We start from the raw sequence: 20,801 nt of genomic DNA, 5'->3' as shown, positions 1-20,801 counted from the left end.
TAGAAATGTCCAAAAAAATTTCGGGTTAACAGACAATGCCGCTGGTTTTCTTCGAGAGGCGCAGAAGTGGAACTGACCTTGTATGGACCCCCAAAGAAAATTTTGGAATATTTGACAGCCGCAAACGCGTTTTCCTGCTATTCCAGCCCGTAAAATTAGTGTTTTATTAGATTTCGGGCACTTTATTTTGCCAAGAAGATGAAATAAAATTTTTTTCACTTTACCCGTCTGCCCGAAAAGTCAGCTTGCCCGAAAGTTAGGGGGGCAGCTGCCCCCCCCGCCCCCTGCCTTTTTTTTTTAAATATGTCCCCTCATGACCACCATACTTTGCACCAAATTTGAAAAAGATCCGTCTAAACCCGTAGCCTCTATCACGTTCACAAACCAATTGTTGACGGACAGACGGAAAGACCGACAAGGTGACGACTATGCGTATAAAAAATGCATTCGACAGAATGAGAATGTTGAAAATTATGATTTTATGGTGCAGTCATGGGGTATAAAATGTGGCTTTTAATAAGCTATTGTCAGTAAAACAGTTATGTGGAAGACGCAACGATATCCGAAGGTTGACACTGACGTCATTGTGTTAATTGAAAAGAAAATGAATTGGGGTTTAACGTTCTACTTTACTGCACCAACAGGGATAATGAAGACAGACATACGAAGGAAATTTTTTCCTGGACAGTGGCGTTTGAACCTACTCTTCGTCGAATTTCACTTGCTCAGTCAGTCCCTGTCCTTGCACCGATTATAAAGGGGTCACGGATCTCTATTTCACAAAACCTCATCCCGGCAAAAATCTTGAAGAGGCTTGACTATCGCGATTTTTTCTACTTGAAGTCAAATGAATCTTTTGGCTGTGGTTTCTCTATTTAGTCCGTGGCAGAAAATGTAAGTTCGAAATACTCCTACTTGGATGACCAAAAAGTCAACAAAAATTGCCATGGAGAGAGAGAGAGAGAGAGAGAGAGAGAAATGAGGTTTAACGTCCACTCGACACAAACTAGGTCATTTCGGGAGTAACACATGATTCTGCAGAGCCTCGTTTTTTGTTACTTTATCAACTTGTGTTGATATTTTTTGATATCAAAAAAGACTGGTAGGAGATTCTCTATATATCAAATACGGCAAATTACAAAGGTTAAATACAGGAAACTACAATATCTATGATAGTACTTTTCGAGTTATTAAAATATCCACGGTCTGAGTTTAATATCCTTTCTAATTCAGACCTAACGGCTTAAACGTGGCAAGAGCCACATACTTCTTGAGTGTTCTACATAAGGTTCGCGTTAGGATGATGTGTTCAACCTGGCCTCTAAGCCGAGGAGGCTATGGCTGTAATGTCCCCCGGAGCTCCCAATGATGTCTGAGGGTAAATCAAACCAGCTCTCTCCTATATAGAAAGTATAACGCGTCATCTATTAGGGCGGGACAATTACCATTTTTGGGTAAGTGTTTCGTATAGGCACCGTTTTACGTCAACACTATTCTAGTTAATTGTACTAATCTGTGCACGAGATAACTGGACGATAGTACCCTACTTTCCAGAAATGGATACTGACATAACTGTCTGTGAGTTAGTCTAAGAAAGTAGTAGATTAATGCAAGCTACTTCATTACCCTAGTTTTCGTCACTCATCATGTAGGTAAAGAATTTCTATATTAAACAGAACACCTTTCTTAGAACTAAAATAACCCCCATAGTATTACACCATGTGGAATAAAATGGAATGATAGGTAACCTGCGTGAAATCGTAGTTATCCAAATTTTAACTGTCCCTACGAGCTGAAACTGCCAACTGCTTTTTCAAAATATGGCAATTACAATTAGGATTTAAGAACTAAAACGTGTTACTTACGTGCTGATAATGCCAAACTAATAAATACATGCAAATAAAAACCAGGATTTGAATAACTATGTCACTTTCAAACTTTGAGATATGAATAAATGAGCCGACATTGCCAAAACTTTTGAAATCCAAATAAAATGTCAGCCAAATCTTTTGATATCTAAATGAACCACTTACAAGTTGACACTGATAAAACTGTTGAGATATGAATATGTCACTTATAGGTTGACACTGTCCAAATTTTTGATATCTATATGCGTCACAATAAATACTTTGTCACTTACAAACTGACATTGCCCAAACCATTTGAGATCTAAATAGTATGCCACTTATAGGCCTTTTTATATCTAGATACTACGTCACTTACAAACCGACACAACCAAAACTTCTTAGATCTAAATACGTCACATACAGGTCGACACTGCCCAAGGTTTGATATCTAGATACGTCACGTACTGGCTGACAAATACCAAAACTTTTAAGATCTAAATATTATGCCACTTACAGATTGACACTATCAAAAACTTTTAAGATCTAAATAATATTTCAATTACCGGCTAACACTACCAAGATTTTTGAGATCTAACTAATATGCCACTTACAGGCAGACAATGCCAAACGTTTGAGATCTAAATAACATGCCACTTACAGGCTAACAATATCAAAAAATTTTAAGATCGGAATAATGTGCCACTTACAGGCAGACACTGCCAAACGTAGATCTAAATAAAACGCCACCTACAGGCTGACACTATCAACACCTTTAAGGTCTAAATAATGGAGAGAGAGAGACAAATGGGGTTTAACGTCCACTCGACACAAACTAGGTAATTTCGGGACTAACATATCGTTGATTTTTTTTATTTAAAAAATTCGCTTGCGCGTAGGGGTCTTTAGCAGTGAGAGGAAACCAGAGAACCCGGAGAAAACCCACGAGGTTGGACAGGCGACCCTACTCCTTGTCACGTACAACCGGGGAATCGAAACCCCGCCAGTTGACTCAATGACAGACCGTATGATACAGCATGCGCGTGCTACCCCCCCCCCCTCGTCTAAATAATGTGTCAATCACAGGCTGATACTAACATGATTTTTGAGATTTGAATAATGTGTCAATTACAGACTGACACTGCCAAGACTTATGAGATTCAAAAAATATGTCACTTACATGCTGACACTGCCAAACCTTCTGATATCTAGATAAAATGTCACTTACTTTTGATATCTGAAAAATGTGTCATTAAGAGGCTAACACTGCCAAGATGTTTGAGATTTACATAATGTGTCACTTACAGGCTGACACTGCCAAAACTTTTGAGGTCTACAAGTCATTTGATATCTAAATACTATGTCACTTACAGGCTAATACCGTCAAAAACATTTTGATATAAGTACGCCACTTAAAGAATGGCAATATCAAAACTTTTATGATCTGAATAATATGTCATTATAGGTTGATATTTCCAAAACTTTGGAGATTTGAATAATGTGCCACTTATAGGCTGACACAACTAAGATTTTTGAGATCTAAATAATATATCACTTCCCGGCTGACACTACCAAAACTTTTGAAATCTAAATAATATGTCACTTACAGACTGACACTACCAAAACAGTTGAGATCTAAATAATATGCCACTTAGAGGCTGACACTGTCAACATTTTTGAATCTGAATAATGTGTCACTTACAGGCTGACACTACCAAGATTTTTGAGATCTGAATAAATGTGTCGCTTACAGTCTTTTGAGATCTGAATAATGTGTGACTTACAGGCTGACAATGCCAAAAACTGTTAAAGTTAAAATTTGAATAGGCTGACACTGCCCAAAAAAGAATTTAGTTTCCCAAAACCTCTTGGTTTGGGATATGTAATGTCACAAAAAGATAAAGCAACAAATATACCTCAGAATCCACACTTTCCTCAAAATTTCTCTTATGGCATTTTCTCTATAAGTACTAGCCCCTGTATCTGTTGTTTGGACCGATTTCACCTTTATATTCACAATCGCTATTGCTGAATTAGCCAACAGCACCATATTCACAATATTTAATTAGTCGAAATCATCTACTGGATTTGCGATGTTAGCCATATCATCCAAATCCTCGAATATTTCTTTTCTTCTTTTTAAAGTCTTTAAAGGTATATATTTTTGAAAACTATAAACTTTAGTCCCTTTTTGAAATATCTTTACTATTGCAAATAAATCACCTTTTTATAACGATACTTTCGGATTGAGAATAGACCAGGCCCGTTGCTATAAGGGGCGGGGGAGGGGGCAGCCCAACCAATGTCATTCCGCTTTATGGGGCGCCCATACTGATATGGGCACGTTGTTCGTTTGCCTCGTATTGCATCCAATGGAAAGGGTGCGATTCGGCGCCCGGGCCTGTAGGCATTTTCTCTTCAAAAGCCACGTCGTCTTGCCGGGTCGGGAGGTTAACGACGTGAGGCGGGCTCACAGTGCCGTTCGCCGTTTACCGTCAAGTGTAGGTACATCGGCGCCCCCAGAAGACCGATCGGCGTCCTCAGAAGCCCCTGTCCCTCCCCAACATTTTTGGGCTAGCTACGGGCCTGCAGTTTCGCTACGAAAACGGGGTGTATGTATATTTCTAGTTAATCCCAGCTGCCCCTTTATCAACTACGCTAATGCCTGATTTCAAAAGACTGTCTGGGGTTGATTGGGTTGCTCAACTCATTAAGGAATCCACTGGTGCCTATTTATAGATCCAAAGAAACTAATTGATCGAGAAATATGTTTTGCGGTTTGTCTTTTGTCTTTGACACGAACCGACTCTGTTAGGGTTAGGGTTAGTTCTTTAGTCACATTTAAAATGCAATGGCAAAGAAAATAAATAGTACCTCAACTTAATACGTCAAGATTTACAAAAAATGAGAGTGAAGCGTTAATTTCTATAGATTCTTATACGTGATTGTCTTTATTTTATTTTGAAAAACACCAAGGCGACAGATAAACATTATTTATCATGCGCTCTCTCTTCGCTCTTGATTCTGGTTGCGGCTGGACTATAAAATATTTGGTAAGCCATTTAAATCGTATTTTACAAGGATCTATTTTAAAATGTAATGCTAAATATACCACCAACAAACGCAATGTTACTAATAATTATTATGCGAATTGAAATATATTTTAAAATAATTTTTACAGGTACATCATTCACTTATATGTACAATTTTAATGTAGAGTCTGTTATTATGCAATATAATTTTATAGCACATAGCGAATTAAGAAAGGGTTGGGTTACACGGAAGTGATAGCATAATAATTTTTAATACATTTGTCCAAGACACACAAAGATGGCGTTTTGTAATTTATAGAAACTAATGTAAACTTCAAATAGGCATAACTTAAGGTCGGAAAAGATCGATATATGCATAGTGTTTGAACTAGAATATTTTAATACACATATTTTTTGAATGTTTATTGTCTTGAACACTCTTTACTGGCATGTTGGACTTCCACCATGGCATTGATGTCATAACAATAAGGTTTTTATGTTCTGCCATTGTCAACATTCTTTTATTAGAAAATACAGATTAAAGGGCGTAAAGCTATATTCTTTGGAACCTTATAATAGACTAAAGAGATTTATATTCAATTTAAAAAAAATCTATTATAATGTCTAATCAATTATATTCGGCGAAATAATCGAACAATCTAAATATTTTTTCGTTTGTGAATCAGACATTACTAAGTACTTTGGCATTGTCTTGTAGGATATGTTTGTCTTTGTTCAATATAAATGACGCCTGAAACCATAGAATACACGACTCGTGTAGTGATTATGAAATGTTCATCGTGTCTTAAATATTTGATATTAGGATCCCATATTTTCACGGCAAGATATCAACATTAAGTTATCTCCTTTAAGCTAATAAACATATATTATATAGTAAATCCATTTATCAATATTTCTCTTGAGCGTAAAATCCAAGAGACACCACCTTGAACAGGGATCATAGTAGCGTTTATTAGGTCAGAAGCAAAAGGCGTCGAGAAAAAGTCTAATATATTATATGAATTACCTATCCCTTTTAATTATGGTCTGATACTTTGGACTGAAACCTCCCTATGCTGTAAATTAAAGATACATTAAGTAAGATTTAGATAAATATCTAGCCATTCTTGCTGCATATATGCAATAGTTAAATCTGCCTATTGCAGGTCTTTCTTTAGTCCTGAAATGTTATATAAACTATTAATTAGACATTTATTAACAAAACAAGACCATAATCAACGCTCGATGGCATTGGATACTCGAGATTTTAACTAAATTAGAAGGGTTCGCCATTTAAAAAATGAATTTAAAAATGGTAAAGCGTGGCTAAGTCTCGAATATACCAGTGCCCTGGTTACCACAATGCACACATCTTGTTAAAACTACAAACAGTGATAACTTATCTCAGAATAAAGTAATTTGAATGAAATTTTCAATATTTTCATTTTACATTATCTATTTTTGAGCTATTATAGCAAAAATGGTCAACTGTATCTTTAATTTTGCGTTTACTTCTTAAAGTCGACTTTGCATTATTAACCTCACTTGAATAAACGATACCCTTTTAAATAAAGAAACACCTTCGATAAGTGTTGAAATATTTTGATAACGAACATAATTATATGTCATGGAGAAATTGAATGAAACAGCAATTTTGACCAGTGATAATTAATGACGGGTTCACGCGCGTTATAAAAGGAGCACGTCACGTTGCTTGGCAAGCAATATCGTCCGATTCCTTAAAAGTCATATTGTTATTTAATAGAACCGAGATGAATGTAAAAGTTTATCGGATATTTATTGATTTTGTCATGGTTATGAACAAAACAAACCCATTTAATAAATACTCTCAGTTCAAATGTTTAAGCTGGTAACTGGTTTGGTTAGGTTCCTTGTACAGCTAGGGGCCCAAGTGAAACTACATCAGAGACACATCTGCGAATCTATGTGTGAAATGGCTTTATTTAATCTCCGATTCCAACCCCACCCCTCGCCGTCCCCTGCTACACAACCCCGTTACGTAACCCCGTTGAAAATTCCAGACACTGTAAGGACTATTTCATCGCATTTTGGCGTTTCTTTTGCGTACTGAGCTCTTTAATTTAAGCTTTCTTCTTATCTTTGCAAGTTTTAGGTATTGACAATCAGCAAACAAGTCAACTAAATTTAGAAAACAAACGGAGCCAATTCGCAAACCAATAGAAGATGAGCGTTAAACCAGAAGAATTGCCAGGAGTTCCTGACAATGGTGGCCCGCCTGTTTACAATACCGGCGTTCAGCAACAACCAGTGCACCATCAACCAATGACCTACCAGCCACAACAATATGGCGGACCACCAGTTGTCGGACATGTATGTATTTTCCTTTTTAAAAAGAAAACCATTATAACCTGGCACAATAATGCCCACTCGATTCTACTGCTGTGTAAGATATGCCATGATCAGAATTTATGTAAAAAATGTAAACAACATCCAAAATTCAAGAGAGAGAGAGAGAGAGAGAGAGAGAGAGAGAGGCCAATATATGGTTCAATTTTATCTCAATAATTCGCTTGTGCGTAGAGGTCTTTAGCAGTGGAAGGAAACCGAGGTTAGACAGTACAACCTGGGAATCGAAACCACACCAGCTGACTCAATGACAGACCTGACACAATAATGCCCACTCGATTCTATTGCTGTGTAAGATATGCCATGAACAGAATTTATGTAAAAAATGTAAACAACGTCCAAAATTCAAGAGAGAGAGAGAGAGAGAGAGAGAGAGAGAGAGAGAGACCAATATATGGTTCATTTTTATCTCAATAATTCGCTTGTGCGTATGGGTCTTTAACAGTGGAAGGAAACCGAAGGACCTGCACAGAAAACCCACGAGGTTTGACAGTACAACCTGGGAATCGAAACCACACCAGCTGACTCAATGACAGACGTTATGATGCTACGCGCACGCGCTAACCATTGTTCAATCCCCCCCCACCAAAAAAAAAATATCAAGAACAGGATCTAAGATATTGATTAATGATAGCGAATGTCAATTTGAATTATTCACGGTTGTCAAGGAGTCCTAACCAAGCTACTTTAATCGATCCTATTGAAGATAAATAAAATCTATTGTGATAATCAAAAGAAGCAAAAAGGGTTTTCGTGTACACTTACAGGGCTGATAAGTTTGGTGACGTATTCGAGGAATGCTGTGGACCAATGGGGTTTCCGCATTAGGGTGTTGGCTATTAAGTTTCTTTAACCCAGTGGACACTACGTGTTAGAGCGCTTTAAACGACATTGCATAGCCATGCACCGGAAGGAGTTTTACTTGTATAATAATTATATGTACTACCACATCGCGGAACATGGGAATAAAGGGACACAACCAGACCCCATCTTATTACTCTGTCGATCGCGATGCTTCCATATAAATTACTAATTTCGAAAATGGATATTGCAGACAGGAATATTGAAGTGGTTATTGCAGCTAGGGGCCTTTGAGAACGAAAAATCTTACAGTCCATCCATGCAGCAAGCTGGGTACACATAAGACTCAACTATCATCTTAAAGATACATTATATAAGAGCTAAATCTGCCTATTGCATGTCTTTCTTTTGGATTCAAATGTCATATAAATTATTTAGACAATTATTAACATGACAAGCCCATAACCAACTCTTTAGAACAACGGATAGGTGAGATTTAAATGGATTTAAACATCCGCGAGATTAAAAAATTTAACGATAATATGGACAATTGAGGCCAAGTATCGTGTCCCGCACCGTTGTTAGACAACAAACAATCAACGCTATATCTTCCATCACTAATAATTTCGCCCAGAATAAAGTTATTTGAATAAACTTTTCAATATATTCCATCTTACATCTTGCATCTTTAAATTTGGTTGAGTAACCTTTTTACGAAGGTACTTTGTCTCTGCATTCGGACTGAGCGATTGACAACTTTTTAGTAAATATTTTTTGGGTTTGGGTTTTGACCTCGAATTGTCTCGAAGGTGGCCTCAATAAATGTAAGCCGATTTCTGTAATACAAAAAAAGTGGTGATAATAATCTATGCTAATAATATCACCGAATGTAATATAAACCTCTTATACCTGAACATTAAAAGCCCCCTCCCCCTCATACCTTCACGATATCAATATTGTATATTTTGTTCTACCACAGAATCTAGGTTCCTTATGCCAAATTAGCAGCACAATCCCCCTGATTTCCCTGTTCCAGTCCAATTACTATATGCCATTGAAATAAGTTATCGGTTGGTTTCGATCATTACGTCTCGATCGAGTGGATTGTTTTTTTTTATACAATTAATATAGTACTAGCACTAAACAAAACATTTACTTTTCCGTTCCTTTTGTCTGCATGGTCGCTTAGGTAACAGCCCACTTTATATAAACAAACAACTAATAAATATGTCAGCTCAATGCACTCAAGTTAAACTTATAGTTTCATAAATACACGTAGCGTGGTAGTTTGCCAGTCGACCACCATTATAGTTATGGGACATGGAGACACAAAACCAGAAATGTGTAACGTAAGAGGGATCCGCGGAATAAGCTCGAGCAACGATTGAACAATGATTATCAGAATCTGCCAATAGCATTGAAAACCGCATTGAAATCCACATGATTTTTTTTGCATGTGAGAGTGGGTGCGAAAACTCAAGCGGGCACAAAAGAGAGAGAGAGATAAATGGGGTTTAACGTCCACCCGACACAAACTAGGTCATTTCGGGACTAACATATGGTTTAATTTTATTTACATAATTCGCTTGCGCGTAGGGGTCTTTAGCAGTGAGAGGAAACCGGAAAGCGGGCACAAAAACTCTGAACCCATGACGCCATTGCGCCCCCTTCACTTACCTCCTGTTACAGTTCCTATCCATCAGCAACGATGTCATGGAAATAGTAGAACAAGTACGATAGTGCTATATGTACCAGGAGATGACGTTATCGTCGCCATCTTGGAATTTGAGGTCATATTATATCCGTCACTTGATGCGCAATTGTCAAGGAACAAACATGCAAGTTTCATGTCAATCGTACTTGATTTTGCGGAGACTTTGGCTTTTGTCGAGGAGCTTCAACAAAATGTGTAGCGATTGAGGCCAGGTTAAAAATATACTGAATTGTTACACGGATCTTCATTATCACAGTCTGATATCATCTACAAAACCGACACTGTTATTTTGGTGGGGCCATACGTTTCTGGTTAAATAATAAATAGATGATTCGCTTTACAGTCCAATGTAAACAGTCAGTTTAACCCGTGTAAAGAAATAGAAACTCGCATTGCCATTATCAAGTTATGGATCACAATTATCATGTTGGAATTACATTCTAACAAAACCAAGGCAGTGCTGATAGCTTTGAGTAGAGGTTGGACAGAAGTAATCGTGTAAATAAAAAATGATTGCCAATCTTCATCTGCTGAGATACTTTAATAATCTTTTGAATTGCAGCAACCAAGTACAAACACTACTGTTATAATTAACCAACAGGCACCAATGCGACCAGCTTTAAGACAGTGGAGTTCTGGTCTATTTTCGTGTTTTGAAGACGGCATGATATGTAAGTATTGTGTATAAAAGGAAGTTCAAGGACCCCATAACGAAGACCCCCTTTTTTGTTGCCCTTTTTATACTCCCACATAGCAGTGTGTGTGCATATTATGCCGTTACAGTGTCGGTCCATCACCAATTGGCTTGTGAACGCGAAACATGCTTGACAACGACAAGCGAATCATTGTTGAAACATAGCTCCGACTAAAATATAGTAATTATTTCCCATTGAACTGCTGTGTTTATAGATGCTACAGTTTTCACAGATTGTTTTCAAATTTGGTGTGAGGCATTGGGATCATGCTATGACAAACCATATCGATATTCAGCGTTCCACAGCCTTCCGTTCCTGTGTAGAGCTCCCTTTTTCGAAAACCCTGTGGACACCTACAGACTACAGATTATTTTCCGATTTAATCTGAAATATTGGGTTAATGAGAGGACGAAACCTATTGATATTCATTCGACCACGACCTTCAGTTCCGGAGCTACCCCCACCGCCTTTGCCAAAAAACCCTGTAAATCCGATAGTGGCAACAGGTTTTGAACGGGTATTTTTTCAAGCTTGTGAACACTAGGTTTCTTGAAGACATAATGTATCGGATATGCTGCTGTCTATGGTTGTCACTGTTTTTCCGCGACATTGCATGGTCATCTGTACCTCAGTATGTAATTTTAGTGGATGGTTTAAGGGAAATGAAATGAATTGTGGTTAAACATTCTGAGAACGACAACGACTTTCTCGTTCTCATTCTCGGAACGTATCTGAACCTCTCTAAAGTGGGGGACAGACGAGCGTATTTTTTCGCCCGATCGCGGCGATTTTTAAAATCGCTCGAAAAATACGCCCGTGTGCCCCTTCAGGGCGACGACGATTCTGCTTGGCGAACCATTCGCCCGATCAATCGCTCGTATCTAGCATGTTAGATATTTTCGGCCGAATATTTTTCGCCGGCGATTAAATTCGCTCGTGTGCCCGTGTCCAGCGTATATTGTCGGGCGATTCATTTTTATAAGCCAATCATCGAGATCGTTGATATCACATGATCTCAAAATTGCTGCCATTTTGTACAAGTCACGTGATGGACAAGTCATGTGATCGACATAATTACTCACAGAGTGGCGTACGCTCTTGAGACGATCGCTACGTGTGCCCGTTCGTTATCGGCCGTAAAAAATCGCTGCCGAATTTCAATCGCCGCGATCGGGCGGAAAATACGCTCGTCTGTCCATAGCATAATGGAAATGGGCATACATCGTGCAATGTTATATGAGGGACATGTTGCCCGGGCAACGGCATTTCCACCAACTCTTCGTCAAACACCGCGGACCACGGTGGCTAAGTGGGTAAGACGCTGGCTCGCTAGCCTGGAGGTCGGGTGCTCGATCCCTGCAGTGGCCGAGAAAGTTCATCCCGATTTTCCGACGTGGTTTCCCTTGTCAGTTATTGCAGGGCGGAGGGCCTGACAAGCACAGCTGTCTAGTCGTTTGGATGGGACGAAAAACCGAGGTCCCGTGTACACATTGGCGTGCACGTAAAAGATCCTTGGCAGTTGGAATTCGATATAAGAGTAGCCCGTAGCGCCGCTGCCCGGGCAAAATTCCCCTCATAGCACACTGTATGGCGTATGCCCGTCTTCATTAGCCCAGTTCGGAGCAGTAGGACGTTAAACCCCATTTCAATTCATTTCAATTGCGTCGAACACCATCTGTCAAGGGTTATTTTATGTGTTCACTTGATCTCGGCGTTTCGTACCACCAGAACGACTATAGGCGTTGTTCCTTTTACCACTGACAAAGGGAAACCACGCCTTACTCATACTGGACGCCGTGGATCCGTAAGTATAAGGGGTCTTCCATTTCTACATAGAAACCCCAAAAAGTGGAGAATATAGATTTTGCAATATTCCATCCAGTTTCATCGATGCCCTTATTCACACGAACGCCACACGCATTTATAGCAAGGGGGAAATGTTTGGTAAACTTTGTTTTTGAAAGAAGACATAACAAACGAAATGTTGCTCCCGATTGCAATGTGTTAAAGATCACAGGGGTCAATCAAGAATTGATATTCTGTCGAGAAGAAGTAAGGATGATGGCCTAGGATCCCATCTAATGTCACGCGAAACAATATCAGACATCTTTTTCGTTTTAAATAGAAATCTCGTTAAGCATTGTCGACGTTTTGTTACAGGTGCCTTGGCGTTTTTCTGTCCTGAATGTTTTGCGTGTCATCTTGCTTCTCAAGCTGGGGAAAGCTGCTGTTTACCTTGCTGTGTTCCCGGCTGGCTAGTTTCTTTAAGAGCTCACATTAGAGGAAGACATCAAATAGAGGTGAATTTGTCAGTCCCAAACTTCTTTTCTGATATTTTTTTTAAGAATATTTCTATTGATTTTATTAAAATATCGGATAACTTTAATTAACATCCGTGATAAAGCTTTCTGGATTTACTTACCTTGAATTGTTAAATTATTTATCAACACAACAATAGTGCTATCAATCATTTCCACGATTTTAACCAGACGTTAGAACTATAAATGAACTATTTCTAAATAGTAAATGTACAGCTATAGAAACAAAGTCTGAACAGAACTATCCCGTTTGCTGAAACATTATTCTTTATATCTCTGCTCAGCACAGCACAAATGATTACTCTTCCCAGAAATATAAGGAAAAGGGCGTTATGTTGTCTGCTCTCTTATTAAGGCCCGAATTTCTTGGAAATTGCGTACTGGACGCACCTTGTGACTCTTGCCCTGACAGCCAGCCCTGCACCCCTAAATGTGTTAGAATGCGCTTTTCTGAACAGGGTTAACGGAATACAAATTAGGTCTAGTGTTTTAATCCGAGCTATTCCCTAGATCAACACTAATTGTTTATATATTTTTCAGGGCTCTATTATGAGCGACTGCTGTACTGTTGGTTGCTGTTATCAATGTGCCATGTGTCAACTAGCCCGAGAGCTGAAAACCGCCAAGAGTAATGGACAGTATTAAATCCCAGGGCCTAGTAGCTAGGGGTGCTTTCAGAATCTGTCCCCTAATTTTTCTAACAGCTATAGCTTAAAGTCTCGATGCGTCATTTTAGCGCTATATTATATATGAATCACTTGTGAATCTCTAATATGGATATTAGTCCAACAATGGTTCAATTCGGTTCAGTATTTATAAGATAAGTGGAATTGAAATTTCATTGATCTATGCTGCTCGCTATACAATAGACCCGCCGTCATTTTCTTGCCCGGAAAATTTATTGATAGGCCTTTTTTAAAAATTCGATTGAACCCAATCCGGGACATTATCTAGTGTTGATGTTTTGAATTTGTTTTCTTAATTAAATATTAAATAATCAATTTGGGTACATATTAGCATGGATTAATCCGTGAGAAATTTGATATTTTACCGAAATATGCAAAATGACGCATCGGGACTTTAAGACTTGCTCACTGCACGTCGATTGGTGTGTGTGTAGATTTCTGGTATCAAGTCACATATTTGAATGTCATACTTTTGAAAGTTTACAAGCTAAAGTTGAGATTAACCCATTTAAAAAATCTTATTCAATGTTGTTGTTGTAGACGTGCATGACTGCAATAAATCGGAAATGAAATCCGAATCTAAAGATTCCAGATTCAGAACCCATTACTGTATTTATGCAGAAAAAAATATTTTAATATCAAAATCCAGATTCGTGGTGTGGATTCTTCTGGTTAAAAATGGTGACAATTTAAAATGTATTACTGTCTGCTTTTCCAAAATGACAAGGATATTGAAAACATATCTGCAACTATAATTGAGACTCTGGTCTCGGGTTCACTGCAATAAACACGTCTTTGGTCACATAAATTTACTAATTTATTTCTGCATTCGATACATCCCTATGATCTGACTTGACATGCCCAATGAAACTGTGAAGTCATATCAATCAAAATCGAGAAAAAAATATTGGTCGGCGAATATTGTACAACGAGAGTGCACCTTTAACGAAACTGCTGACATGGTCATTCAAATTAAGGATTGCTTTGAAATTAAATGGTGTACTCGATCAAACAATTAAAAATTACTACATGTAGATATTTTCGGATTTATTAAAAAATATTTCCTCTGTTGATCTGATAAACGCAAACAATAGGAAAACATTCCAAGATATGTTTTTAAAACTTAGTTTCGGAAATGAAACTTTGCAGATTATGACCGAATGTTTTTGTCGTGTTTTAACACTTTCAAAATATAATTGAAAACAAATCTTGTCTTTTGAGTGTCCTTCAACCTAGTGACGCTTAAAAGTAGTCAACTCAGTATTCACCAAATTAGAGGAAATAGAAGAAAGTTCTCAAAAATAAATACTTAAAAAGGCCTTAAGACCTATGTTCTTTATGCGGCACAATCAGTACAAACGCGCAGTCCGATTGCGACCATATTTTTTCAATAAGCTTGAAACATGCATTTATTTACATATGGTGGGTGGGGGTCACGGAAACTACGGCGGCTTTTCCGAAAATGTTATAGATCTGCTGTTATTCGTTATGTTTATTATAAAATATAATATACCAATATAAATGTCAAGCCTCTTCATTACAAATATAAATATTTAATTATTGTTGTTATAGAATGAAATAACAAAATGGCACATTTTGGGTTGTTTTGCAAAAATAGTATTATTAATAACTGTACAAAGTATATACTTAATAATGCATGTATTTACATAAGTTTCTTATTGTTAATTAATTAAATTTATATTAGGAATATCTGACATGATATTCGCTGATCTTTTTGGAGGGGGGGGGGGGGTATATTTCATTTTGTGTATTGTCATATCTAATAACTTTTATTGAATTTGATTTTACATTTATTTACGTTTGTAAAAATTTTAAAAAATATTTTAACTTTTTCAATGCTTATCAAAAGAGGTGAGCATACCATTATCTTAAATGAGACCCCTTATAAAGATTTACACATTAATATTAATTTACTTTAGAAATTGTTTACGATTGATTAATAGTTGTTTTGTCTTGTTCAATATTTTATTATTTAATACAATCTATTACAGTTATCAGCAGCAAATTTGTTTTTTGTTTCCGGCAAGTTTTTATGTCGATGAAATGTCACAGGGACACTCTTTCCTAGCTGCACTATTGTAGCGACGTGTCTTTTCAGCAGCTACAATTCTAGGGTGCCCCATGCAGCGAAAATTTTCTCTACTGAAAGTTGAATTCGACACAGCGAATGTACACGCTTTAGTGACTTGTCTCGATGTGATATTTCTGGCTAGTCACGCGCTGCGATAGCACTCAGCGCAAGAGTCTATGGGTCTATAAATAGCCATCGCACGTGAAATTCTCTACACATCTATCAACTATTACAGCCGTAAAAAATCTATTGTTGACGATTCTGAATAGCAGTAATATATAGCTTTGTAGTTATTACAGCAGCTTTAGAAATTACGTTCGTTTTATTTTTTAAATAGCTTTATCGTTAACTAAACCGCTAGGAGCGGCATCTTTTGGTTTAGTACACATAATATCTCTGAAACACTCGGGTTAGGCAAGAACATGATACTAGCAGCAGTTTCATTTTACTTTTACAAGGTTCTTAAAACAATTGTTGAGTTGCCTAACGTGCGTGTTTCTAAATTCTTGTTCCAACTTTCTGTTATGTTTCGTAAAAAAGTAGTCTTCATTATCCCGGCCTGTCAATCAGACGGAGAATAGTCGGTAGACTGGTTAAGCGAGGCTAATTTCAAAACAAGGGCACGTAATCTATTAAGTACAACAAGACCTTGTACTGAAATAATTACTGAACAGTTTTCTTCAGTTTCGAGGTGATGTTTAATCACGTGCGTGAAGGAAAGAAATATCGCGTAGCCTTTCAATTAGTTTATTATATGTTAAAAGGCGCTAAATATCTATTCTTTGGCACCGAGAAGTAGACACAAATGAGTCGCAACGTATATAATAATGTAATATAAATGTATTTAAACTGTAATTTCTAATCATGTTACGCGAAATACGCGAAGATTCCAAAATTGAATGGCAGTCTTTAGCGTCTGGTTATTCCAGTCTACACCGGTAGTTTTCTCTTTTGGGAAATGTTTAACCTTGTTCATCGGGTCGCTTCATTTCAAATGGTGCTATAAAGCATTGTGTCACGCGATTCGTGTGCCAATTGTAAAATTTTCAGTTTGTATTAAATGTTGCATATCAGAAGCCCATCTTTTCACGGTAACAAACTCAATGTTGATTTAAATTGACCAGTAAGTCGTATTTACATGTCGAAGACTGTGGATAATACTGAGTTAGAGACTTGCCTCCTTTAAAGATACATTATGGGAGATTCGATAATGAGTTGGCAGTTCCCACTATAATAGTTAAAAACTAGATAATGTAAAGGCAATTTGCTAAAAATGTCATTCAAATTGATCCACTATGAACCGAGAACTAAGTGGTTGAAATTTCCAGCTTGCCTTGATCATCATTACTAAAGTCAGTACGATAAACAGCATAGTCTCGATTATCCATTTAATCGTTAAATCGTGAAGGAAAGTTATGCAGTAAATCGGCTCATAATCCACTAAAGATCGCGGGCTAGCAATGCCATCTAGAGTTGATTATGGTCTGGATAGGTTAATTAATCTCTAATAATTTAGATAACATTTCAGGCCCAAAGAAAGACCTAAAATAGACAGATTTAGCAGTAAAATTTGGGCCAGTTTAGTTGGAAAGTAGGGGAGTTGTAACTTGCGCAAAGGAAGTCCTTAGAAAGATCCACTCCTGTGGCTGGGGACATGACGGAAGACATAAGTAGTGGAACCATTTCTAAACCTTTCTCAGCTTTCCATGAGCCATGGTGACTCGGTTAATTTGACAGTGGTTCACTAATATCCTGAATAAGTTCGTCAGGACTTTCAAACCATGTTTTCCTTTGTCAGCACTGCAGAACGGAACGGGAGCCCTGGCAAGGAAAAGGAGTCTGGTATTTCGGATGAGAACGAAAATCCCTTGACAGTCGGAGCTCGAGGAAGAGCAGGCCAAAGAACCACTGGAACATGGCCATTGCATGGTGTACACCGTCTTTATGAATCCGTTTGATGTATTAAAAATAGACCTGCGATTCAGCTACGTCGGGTTTCCCTGGTAGTCTTTAACCTTGAAATGGCATCTCTTGCCTTACCAAGAAACCTTTCAACGTGTATACGGAAATGTATTACTTCTAACCGCTTACTGATATATATGATATTCTTTTTTTTTTGACAGTTCTTTTATCAAAACTAATATGGAACGATATTTAATAGGCTTGTTCGGCCAATAAATTTTCCAAAACCTTATTGAAATTGTAACCCTTCCAGAACATCTGAGACAGCAAACTGGAATTCAATCCTCGTTAATACCGTTCATGGCTTAATCACTTGAATAATGACTCCTTTCCCCCAGAGATCATAGTAATATATGCTACACCAGAGAAAGTCGATAAGTCATGCTTTGACAATACATTGCTTTTATTTGACACTTGATTATTTTCGTCCATTGATTATTTTCGTTCATCAACTTCTGTTCGATATTAATTAATGACGGCTTGTTGTATGCAACAGTTTACATCCTTTACATTATTACCGATTTTTATACGCCCACATTTTCATGTGAACGTATGTTATCGTCGCCCCTGTCCGTCTGGACGTCCGTCCGTCCACAATTTGTTTGTGGACACTCTACAAGTCACAATTTTTGTCCGATTTTGACGAAACTTGAAATATAGGCCCCTGGTTGTAAGAAAAATCATGTTTTTAGCTTGTGAACACTCTGGAGGTCACAATTTTCACCCGATTTTGATGAAACTTTAAATGCATGTTTAGAACCCAAAGATCTTGGTTCCTTTCAATATTTACGCATACCGGATCGTAACTTCCTGAATTATGGCCCTTGATTGTACGAAAAACTGTGTTTTTAGCTTGTGGTCCCTCTAGAGATCACAATTATTATCCGATGTTAAAAAAAAAAAAACGTTGGGAAGATATCACTGTTACGCCGTAATGACGCTTGGGTTCGAATTTCATGAAAATCGGACCAAAACTGACGGTCAAAATGGCCGCTCCTCGTACATAATTAGTGTAAAAATATGGTATATCAAGGTTATGGCCCCTCTAGAGGCCACAATTTTTGATCTAATTTTGATGAAACTTGAAATACATGTTTATAACCCAAAGATCTTGGTTCCTGTCGATATTCGCGCATATCGGATCACAATTTTTATCCGATTTAAAAAAAAAACGTTTGAATATATCACCGTTACACGATAATGATAGTTGAGTTCGAATTTCCTGAAAATCGGACCAAACCTGTCGGACAAAATGGTCTCTTCTCGTATGCAATAGTGTAAATATATGGTATATCAAGGTTGTGGACCCTCTATAGGACATGTATATAACCCAGAGATCTTGGTTTCTTTTCATATTCACGTATATGGGATCGTAAATTCCTGAATTATGGCCCTTGATTGTACGAAAAATCACGTTATTAGCTGGTCTTATATTTTAGTTGGCTTTATTTCTGACGTTTTATCCCTTTAAATCAGTTATCATGCCTTGCGTGTTGTAACTATCTACATCAGATAGAATTAATTTTTCAAAAACTGTAATGAAAACACATCAACAGGCTTGCAGCATAGTGAACCGAGAAAATCAATAGATAACAAACGCTGATTTAAGTGTGTACAACCGATCAACCTTAATATGAGGTATAATATTATGCTAGTCTTCTAAATTACTATCTAAATACAAATCAGGGGGTTTAACGTTTTATTGTTCTACACTATAACGGACATTATACGTCACGTAGTGTGTTGTGAGGAAAGTTTTGCACGGATAGTGGCGTTTCTGACCGAGCTTCATATAATTCAAACTGCCAAGAGTCCCTTTACATACACGCTGCCAACGTGTACACAAGACCTCGTTTTTTCACCGCACTCCGTGCCATACCCTCTGCCCTACATCACTGAAGCCAGCCACTTTTCTGCCCCGACTGGGCTAATGAAGACATGCATACGCCATACAGTGTGCTATGAGGGAAATTTGCCCGAGCAACTGCAAAGGGATCTTTTATGTATACACGGGACCTCGGTTTCTGAATGACTAGACAGCTGTCCTTGTGCGGCCCTCCGTCCTGCACCACTGACAAGAGAAAACCACGTTTGAAAGTCCCGAAGAACTTTCTCGGCCAATGCAGGGATCGAACACGCGACCTCCAGGCTAGCGAACCAGCGTCTTACCCACTTAGCCATCGTGGCTCCTATTGAAATCAAGTCATACCATATGTTAGTTCGAAACTGGAATACTTTGTGTTTTTCTCGACCTTACCTCTTTATAAACAGACGCGTGGTTTAAAATAAGATTCAATAATCCAAACCACCAATTAATTAAAGACTCCTTCTTAATTCAAATTACTTCGTTCTCCTTTAAAATCCGTTCAAATTCAAATTGGAGTTTCTACCCCCTTTATTTATACCCTCAGTTTGCTGCTTTAATAATCAATCATACAGGTAGCTGCAACATTATCGATCTCAGACACTGAATTACTAAACCAATTAAATATAGATGTACTAGGAGAGCTTTATTCTTACAACTATAGAAATCGATCACCAATAAAACATAAATATTTTTTTACAGCATGGAAAGGATTAGGAATGCAATAGAGTGGTCTCAACGTCTTGTTCGGATTTTTTTCTGTTGTTACGTGTGCACTGAGTTCCGCCTACCATTCTACGAATTCCAAAAATCCCGGCCAACGCGGTGATTCGTACAGTAAACCCGGAACGGTGGAATTTTAAAGTAGATGCTAGGGCCTACATCCATTGCCATACTCTCACAATGACGATAGTTGCTGGGATCAACTTTTTAAACAATTCGCGGTAACCCCGTACACTGAGTTCCGCCTACCATTCTACGAATTCCAAAAATCCCGGCCAACGCGGTGATTCGTACAGTAAACCCGGAACGGTGGAATTTTAAAGTAGATGCTAGGGCCTACATCCATTGCCATACTCTCACAATGACGATAGTTGCTGGGATCAACTTTTTAAACAATTCGCGGTAACCCCGTACAAGCGATAGCCTAAATTATATAATACGATTGTGACATCAGCAAAAACATTAAATCTTTCTTGTTAACCCTCTAGAGACGGCACACTTGTGTCTGATGAACCATTTAGAAATCTTAATTGCTTAATATTTACAAAGGTAACGGGAAGATCCGTTTGAAATTTTACTATCCCCAGAAATAATAAGGTTATGTATCTTGATTGCGAAATCTTGTTGATCCTGAAATGACCTGGTTGTGTTTAGATGACATTCAACCTTATCAATATGTCTA

At 37.8% G+C, this 20,801-nt stretch overlaps 1 protein-coding gene across 1 annotated transcript; it reads left to right on the top strand.

Moving 5' to 3' along the window:
• Positions 1 to 4,801: 4,801 nt before the first annotated feature.
• Positions 4,802 to 15,493, top strand: LOC126831655 (cornifelin homolog A-like). The gene is made up of 5 exons (XM_056103325.1): positions 4,802 to 4,897; positions 7,005 to 7,228; positions 10,342 to 10,450; positions 12,635 to 12,774; positions 13,333 to 15,493. Exons 2-5 carry the CDS (start codon positions 7,082 to 7,084, stop codon positions 13,435 to 13,437), a joined length of 501 nt encoding a protein of 166 aa, XP_055959300.1. The 5' UTR covers positions 4,802 to 4,897; positions 7,005 to 7,081; the 3' UTR covers positions 13,438 to 15,493.
• The last annotated feature ends 5,308 nt before the right edge of the window (positions 15,494 to 20,801 follow it).

This window comes from Patella vulgata, chromosome 9 (assembly GCF_932274485.2).
Source record: "Patella vulgata chromosome 9, xgPatVulg1.2, whole genome shotgun sequence".
Classification (NCBI taxonomy): domain Eukaryota; kingdom Metazoa; phylum Mollusca; class Gastropoda; family Patellidae; genus Patella; species Patella vulgata.
This window is presented reverse-complemented; position numbering and strand designations above follow the sequence as displayed.